This window comes from Panicum virgatum, chromosome 3K (genome assembly GCF_016808335.1).
Source record: "Panicum virgatum strain AP13 chromosome 3K, P.virgatum_v5, whole genome shotgun sequence".
Taxonomy (NCBI): Eukaryota; Viridiplantae; Streptophyta; class Magnoliopsida; order Poales; family Poaceae; genus Panicum; species Panicum virgatum.
Window position 1 is genome coordinate 43,531,076 of NC_053138.1, and position 8,537 is coordinate 43,539,612.

At 52.0% G+C, this 8,537-nt stretch overlaps 1 protein-coding gene across 1 annotated transcript; it reads left to right on the plus strand.

The window, feature by feature from the left end:
• The first annotated feature begins 5,241 nt into the window (after nucleotides 1-5,241).
• On the plus strand, nucleotides 5,242-7,027 carry LOC120699242 (AAA-ATPase At3g28580-like). The gene has a single exon (XM_039983158.1). It carries the CDS (start codon nucleotides 5,286-5,288, stop codon nucleotides 6,855-6,857), a length of 1,572 nt encoding a protein of 523 aa, XP_039839092.1. The 5' UTR covers nucleotides 5,242-5,285; the 3' UTR covers nucleotides 6,858-7,027.
• Nucleotides 7,028-8,537: the final 1,510 nt, after the last annotated feature.

Here is an 8,537-nt window from a genome sequence, read left to right on the forward strand (position 1 = left end):
TTATTAAAGCATATGTCATTAATCAACCAACCATTAAGTGAGTCTAGATGTTCTTTCAGATATAGCACATGATATATTGACATAAACTATCTCAAAATTTGAAAATGTATGTGCAAGCAAAGTAAATCTATATATCATACTCACAGGAGTGCCTGTAGCGCCAGATGGAGGAAAGATAGAAGGAAGGCCTAGCGGTGGCAGCGGTAGTGGAGGCCAGGGCATCATTGGCGGCGGTTGATAGTTGATTGTCGCGCCAAGGCCTTGGAGGTATGAGAACATGGTCTGCATCTGTTGTTGCGCGGCCTGTCGCTCAGCAAGAAGCCCCTGCTCCATCCTCTGCCGCTCCTGCATCCGCTCTTCCTGCCACATGTGCTCTTGCTCCTGCCTTAGCGTCCGCTCCTCCTCCAGCCTTGCCTCGATCTCCTCCCGCCTCTTCGTCTCTTCGTCCATCCGGGCCTATACGATTTCACCCAAATGTTACAATGCGAACAAAAGATAACTAAAAGCAACGAACGAAAAATGGAGCAGAAATAACTTGGATTGAACGCACGCTGGCCACTGAAGTCTCAGGCGTGGGTGTATTGGCGGGGTTGAGTCGGTGGTCCTTGCCCGAAGCTGGGAGAGAGTCGACGTACTGGCTGTGTTGACATGGCTGTTGGCGATCCAGTAACGGCCGTGCTTCTTCCCTCCTCCTGCCCTCATGATGGCTTCTCCAGTAAGGGGCTGGGTGGCTGGATCCCATGTGTCCCCATGGACCGCCTTTCCCATCTCCGTGTACTCAGTGATGCGCGTGTGGACGCTCGGGTTGTTGTACGCCTCGGGTGGATCCACCGGGTTGTAGGAGACGTCGGACGTCGCCCTGCCCTTGTGCGCCATACAGTATGCCTGGAAGTCGTTGCATTCCTGGTCTTCATGTGACTCCGACTGCAAGTAAAGCAAAAGAATACAATGATTAGTGAGAATGCAGAATTTAGAGTTTGAAAGTACCAAAAAGTGTAATGACTTACCCAAACATCCCTGTACTCGGGAAGGCCTCGGCTGCCTTGATGGTGTGGTGCACCTTGCATCAACAAGCGGCGCTCCCGGCATAAGTTGTGCCACTGAATCCACTCCTCGCTAAGCCACATGTCCACCATCATTTCCCAGCACGCGCCCTTACCAGCGCACCAGTTCGGAGGAACCTACACGTAATGGAAGCAAAGTGGATGACATTTCCGAAAATAAAATTCAAAAGAAATGAGTAGTGATTTCGTCATTTACCCTCAAGTATTGTTCCCGCATGAGGAACATATTTCTTGCTACGTCCATGCCGACCTTCCTTTTTTCCACATCGGCGCAGTAGGTAATTACGACCTGAACACGCGCCTCGTAGTGCATGTCCTTCACTAGTTTGCGACATGCTGTGTCAGCCACCTGAGCCGCTATGGCCTCATATCATGGCTCGCACCTGTAGAAATCCTGCATATAGACTCGATAATTGCAGTCAATATTCAAAGAGTTTCAAATATATGGTAACTATTCACCAATATAGTGCGACGACTTACCCAGAATTCTCCCACCACCCATCTCGCCTTGTTGCCGAAGGACCTCCCTTCCCAATCTTCTGCATCTGGGACGGCGATGTAGTGGTCCCACGTGTATGCCGGCTCCAGGATCCCAGCATGCATCATCAGCCCAGGGAAGGGCTCCCTGCATAGGGTTCCCAGGATGCCGTTGGGCTTCCTTTTGTGGGCACCCGCCTGCACGCGCATCCAATACCTGTAAAAGTGTATAACATAAAGTATTAGTGTCTTGTCATTTTCAACATATGAATTGAAAAATAAATGCCATTGTGCAAAACATAAAGTATTACCTGTCCGGTACCGGTCGAATCATCGGGCGTCTCGCAAGAGGTATCGGCCGCTGCGGTAGTTGCGACGGTCCTCGCAACCACACCGCCCTCGTATCTCCTACTGCCTCCTCCTCCTCCTCCTAGTCCTCCTCCTGGTCCTCCTCCTCCTGTCTCAGCTCCTTCTGCTCCCGCTCCTCCTCCTCGTCCTCCTCCTCCGCCGTCACCGCCGTCGTCAAATCTGGAGGTGTCCTCTCCCTCCTGCTCATTCTCGTCCTCCCCTGGTCTCCACCACCTGTCTTACCTCCTCTCGTTCTCCCTGGCCCTCGTCCCCAATGCCTCCTGGACCCCTCTGAGGCATTGGACCCCCCCCCCTGCTGCACTGGACCCCTCAGGAGCCTCTTGCTCTCCACCACTACTCCTGTACAAGGCGCTCAGGAAACCAATCTTGCCCCCGCTTGGCATTTCGAATCAATAATCTGCAATGAATAATTGTAAACAAATCAGCAAAAATGAACAATATGTACTTAACAAATTATGTCGAAGGCATCTCGGCTCAGGCTAAAATGAGACTTCAAGGCCATTAGCCGTCCGATGCCGTCCAGCTGAGAAACCTTTGTATGACCGTGAAGTGGTTTCTGTGCAGCCTCCAACATCTCAAAATATGCCTTTGCAGATGCCTCTGGATCCTCCTCCTGCGGTCCTTCACCGAAATGTGCTTCATGATAGTCATGTAACATGTCTCCAACCCCACCATAACATCACAATCATCGATGTGTTGCCTCACGACCTCGTCCCTCATACGGTGGCCTTCACCATGAAAGATCCACCAGGTATAGTCCGGCATAAATCCATACTTGCAAAGATGTTGGCCCATAACCTTCTTCGTTTTCCATTTCTTATTTCCACATCTGTTGCACGGACACCACAAGAAACTCGATCCTTCAGCCTGACTCCACGCGGCTTCCAAAAAATCATTGGTCTTTCGAATCCATTCCTCGGTCATGGTAGCCTGACTTGGACGGCCCGTGTACATCCAATGACGGTCATCCATCCTCTAGACCGGAGTGAGAATAAAAATCAAATGCAACTACGTGTTGTCCCTACATTCTAATAGGTGAAGGTAGGTCCTAATCCCACCCGAGGATGCGTACATATGGTCAGTTTTCATGGTCCACTACCATCCGAGACAAAATTTCGGCAGCACCTCCCCGCTGTTCTCCAGATACACGTCCCGAAAGGGAGATTGTGTATCCGGAGAACAACCGGGAGGTGATGCCGAGACTCTATCTCGGATAGGAGTGGACCATGAAAACTAATCGTATTTACGCATCCTCGGGCTGTCCAAATAACGTGGACAATTCGAAATAGATACAATTATAGATATGCAAAGATCCGCATATCTCAATTGTATTTCTTCCGAACGGGAGACGCCTAACTAGGTTGCGGTTCCATAATCTACGAACATTATCAATAACGGGGGCGGTTGCATTGCTTACCAAGGGTCGGCGGTGTAGTCGTGGCCGGCGTGGAGTGGACTCGCGGTTCCGGCTTCTCGCCGAACACGTCACGGGCGGCACTGGGGGCGGGAACGGTCGCACCGAGGCGGGGTCGCGGCGCACCAGGGGCGGGGGCAGGGACCGGCCGCACCGAGGGCGGGGACGCGCGCCGGGGACGGGCACCGGGGCGCTCCCGGGGCGGGGTCGGGCGCCGGGGGCGCGGCGCGATGCTTCGGGGGCGGGGACGCGCGTCGGGGACGGGCAACGGGGCCAAAAAATTCCATTATTTCATGCAGTAGAAGTTCAAATTCAATTTACATAGTACTAAAAAAACTTTAATATTATCAAATGGCCTCAAAAAATAATGAATATTTACCATAAACCTATCCATCATGACTATTGCCTACACAAAAAGTTTTGAAGTCATAACTCAATTTGATGGTCCGTTGGACTCAAAAACTTAACTGACTCATTCAAATGTCTCTGGAACTTCTTCAGGATTCCTCATCCTATAACCAATGTATGTGATAACTTTTTCGAAATCTTCTTAAACTTTTTCCACAGCCTCGACTTATGATATCATGATTTCACTACAAATTTCATAATTTTCTGACTTCATTTGTGTTTTATAGAATTTAAAATCTATTCGTCCACAAATTTGTTGCTATGTTTTCTGAATAAGATGTTTGATTTTTTTTCTTTAAATTCTTGTACAAACCCTCAAATTTGACTCAATAACATGAATATAATTTTTCCATTAATTATCCACACTTTTGATAACATTTTGCAGTTTAAATTTGAATTATCCACAAAATATTCTTGTAATGAAATAAATAATCTAAATATAGAAAACATAAAGGATAATTTGACAAATTTAAATATGATATCTTTCACATAGTATGAGAACGTAGGAAAAAAGTTTGAAGGGTGTTGGAGAAAGTTTTTGTATTTGTTTGCCGAGTGCCAAAGCAGACACTCGGCAAAGTTTAGTAAATGCCGGGTACCTAGTCTATTGCACTCGGCATTACAATATATTTGCCGAGTGCCCCAAGCTGACACTCGGCGAAGCATGTTTTTGCCGAGTGTTACCTAGCTGGCACTCGGCAAACAATAATGGTAACAACCGTGGAAAAATGGGAACGTTCGTGGCAACGGCGTGTGCGGGGCACGTGACAGAGTTTGCCGAGTGTCGACTGTGGGGCACTCGGCAAAGATCTATTTGCCGAGTGACCCCTTGTAGGCACTCGGCAAACAAAAGCAGCCCCCACCGTAACGGTCATCTGCGGGTGGGTGCAGTGCATGTGACGGTATTTACCGAGTGTCAACTGACCGGCACTCGGCAAAGTGTGTCTTTGCCGAGTGCCAACTGGCCGGCACTCGGCAAAGAGATATTCCGCCGAGTGCCAGTTGTTCGCCGAGTGCATGTTGTTTGGCACTTGGCAAAGAACCTGGCACTCGGCATACGTGGGTTTTCCGGTAGTGGAGCACAGAAGCACACACCAACAGTCATCTGAGGACGAGTGAGACTCATTCCTAAAATGTAATGGGCCATCAAATTACCAGCCAAAAGGTCAAAACCATCGATGACCAATTGTTGTCCAGAGCTTGCTGTAAACTAGTCATCCACACGCTAGGTTAGTCGACAATAGTCGGACCACCAGATTTCTAAACGAGATAATTGCCTTGGTGGACATGATCAGTGCTGGAGACCGATAAACATGATTAATCGCAACTAATTGTGATTAGTCGGACGGCTTAATTAAAAAGATGACTCATGACTCCACTTTGCGGCAAAACCGCAAAAAGTAGGCAAGCAGCAAGCGCACTGTGGCCCTCGCCACGGCGAGCTGACATAGCCGAGGCCAATAAAATGCAGTTGGGTGAGGCCATTCGGTCCTTCGTGGTCCAAAGAACGCAAGTGGGATAGGCACTCTCGCAGCCATCACGAATTCGTCGGCATGTGTGATCACCTGCCTATAACAAGGCTGCCAATGCAAGTCCCGAGGACCCAGCTCCTGGGAAGGGGATTGGCAGTTTGGCACGGGCGGCGACGGGCAGGCGAAGAAGAATCGCTCGAGATGGAAGCGTCGTCGGTGTGGAGCGGGCTCAACTCCGGCGTGGTGCTGAGCCTCATCGCCGTGCTCTGGACGGTGGTGTGGCAGAACCTACATCACCTACAGCTGCAGCAGACGTTCGGGCGGCGCATGAGCCGGCACGCGCGGCGGCTCACGGCGATGGTCGACCCCTACCTGTCGCTCACCTTCGCCGAGTACGACGGCGGCCGCATGAGACGCAGCGACGCGTACGAGGAGATCAAGGCCTACCTCGGCGGCACATGCTCGCGGGACGCTCGCCACCTCCGTGCCGAGGGCGGCAAGGACGCTAACAAGCTGGTGCTCAGCATGGCCGACAGGGAGGAGGTGTCCGACGACTTCCAGGGGGCCAGGGTCTGGTGGCTAGCCTACTCCATGTCGCCGCCGCGCACCGACGGCTTCCCGTGGTGGGGCGCCGCCGCGCAGGAGGACCGCCGGTTCTACCAGCTCTTCTTCCTCGAGCGCCACCGCGAGCTGGTCCTCGGCACCTACCTCCCGCGCGTCCGGCAGATGGGCCGCGACGCCATGCTCCAGAACCGCCAGCGGAAGCTCTTCACCAACCTCTCCACCAGCCACTGGAGCCACGTGGTGTTCGAGCACCCCAAGACGTTCGCCACGCTCGCCATGGACCCGGTGAAGAAGAAGGAGATCATGGACGACCTCGACATGTTCAAGAACGGGAAAGAGTACCACGCGCGCGTCGGGAAAGCGTGGAAACGGGGGTACCTCCTGTACGGCCCGCCGGGGACGGGCAAGTCGGCCATGATCGCCGCCATGGCCAACTACCTCGACTACGACATCTACGACATCGAGCTCACCTCGGTCCACTCCAACAGCGACCTCCGGAAGCTGTTCATCGGGACCAAGAGCAAGTCGATCATCGTGATCGAGGACATTGACTGCTCGCTGGACCTGTCCGGCGCGCGCAAGAACAAAGAGACAGCCGCGGAGGAGGACAACAAAGACGGCTCGTCGCCGGCGAGCGACAAGCAGGCGGAGAAGACAAAGAAGGCCGACACGAGCAGCAAGGTGACGCTGTCCGGACTGCTCAACTTCATCGACGGACTGTGGTCGGCGTGCGGCTCCGAGCGACTCATCGTGTTCACCACAAACCACGTCGAGAAGCTGGACCCGGCGCTCATCAGGAGGGGGCGGATGGACAAGCACATCGAGATGTCCTACTGCGGCTACGAGGCGTTCAAGTTCTTGGCCGAGACATACCTCGGGGTCGTGTCGCACGAGCTCTTCGATGTCATTCGGGAGCTGCTGCAAGAGGTGAACATGACACCGGCAGATGTTGCCGAGAATCTGACACTGAAGAGCGTCGACGACGTCGCGCACTCGTGCCTAACAAGCTTGGTGAGGGAATTACAGGAAGCCAAGAAGAGGATGGCATCCCAAGGAAATGGAGAGGGCGAACAAGGCGAGACACAATAGTGGTGTCATTCTGCTAATAACATAGTTCGTACGTTATCAGATTCCATGGGGTTAATCTGAAAACATGTGTGAAACACTATTAGATGACACATGGACAATTCCAGAACTCATATATTAAATCGCATTTCGACTATTTTTGAAAGACCCAGATCGAATGCAAGAATTTGATTTATCTTCCTATCATTTCATTTCATTAGAGAAATACTTATATATGATACCTTCCTTTTCTAATTTATTAAAACTCTAAGTTCTACCAAACATGCCTTTGGAATTATATTAAATATCATTCAGGTAGAAGGGCAAGCTAATCTCAAAGCTTATATCACCCAGTTTTATAAGGAGTTATTAGGCCCATCGGAAGAAAATCACTTCTCATTGGACGAACATCGATTAAATGACATCCCTCAAGTAGATCAAAATGAAAACGAATTCCTTACGGCTCCGTTCACAAAACAGGACATTCGGGATGCCGTTTTTCAGGTGGACCATAACAAGGCTGCCGGTCCAGATGGCTTCCCTTTAGAATTCTTCCAAAAATTTTGGAATACCATCGAACAACACTACTACAATAACTATTAGTGGAGGCGGTAAAAATACTATTAATCGAGACGGGCAACTCCAACCGTCTCGGAGCAAAGGTCACGGTAAATGATCTATTTTCCGAGACAGTTTTGCTGCCTGCCTCGGTTAATCAAATAAGAAATTAAAAAAGAGTGAAAAGGCCCATCGATCCCATCACGATCCCGTCCACCGTGCTCCTTATCCACCGCCGTGCTCCTCATCCGCCGCAGCCTCAGCCTTTCATGCCATGCAGAGGAGGGGAGGGAAGGGCGACCGCGGCCACGTGCCACCGAGCCCGCTTCGCCAAATCTACACCGCCCACACCACACGCAGCCGCCGAGCAACCTCCCCCGCCGCTGCGTCCCGTCACCTGCCGCTGGATCTGGCCCCGTAGCCGCCGCCGCTGGATCCGACCACTGCCCGTGACATAGAGTGGAAGCCGTGCCCGCCAGCGCCGCCTATTCCCGCGGGTTACTATGTATAGCAGCCTCCTCATGGCGTGCGCCGCCTGCCAGAGCCTCTACGAGCCCCGACGCCGCCACCTCATGCCGCTCGCTGCAGGCCGGAGCCTTTGCGCCGCCGGCCGTGTGCGTAGCAGCTCTGGCCCGCCACCGCCTAGCGCTCGCGGGAGCAGCGCGGTCTGCGGGTACGGTGCCCGTAGGCTACACGCTTGGCGCCTTCATACGCTGGCCACCGCTCGTGTGAAGCAGGGCACGAGCCACGACCACGCGTCCTCATGCTGTTGTGCGTGAGGGGAGGAAGGGAGAGAGAGAGAGTGGAGGAATGAGAAGTGCGGATGGGAGAGGGGGATGTAAGTGGGTTAGGATTTTGATTCATTTATATACTATTCTCAGCAACCAGGTTCATATGGATTTTCATTGGGTTCGATTTATTAATTGAGGCGGGCCTCTATAAGGAGTTCGCTTCCGAAAATGGAGATATTAGTCTATGGAATAGAAGCGTGTGATGGGCCTAAAAATGTTATGGAATTTCTAATGCAGTTGGACCATTGAGATTCCAGACCCCCCCCCCCCCCCCCCCCCACACCCCCACCCCCACCCACCCATCCACACACACAAAAAAAAACTGAGATTCTGGAGAAGAATTGAAGGTTCCAGA

Coding starts and splice junctions, on each gene's coding strand:
- LOC120699242 (XM_039983158.1), top strand. CDS start 5,286: ATGTGTGATCACCTGCCTATAACAAGGCTGCCAATGCAAGTCCCGAGG.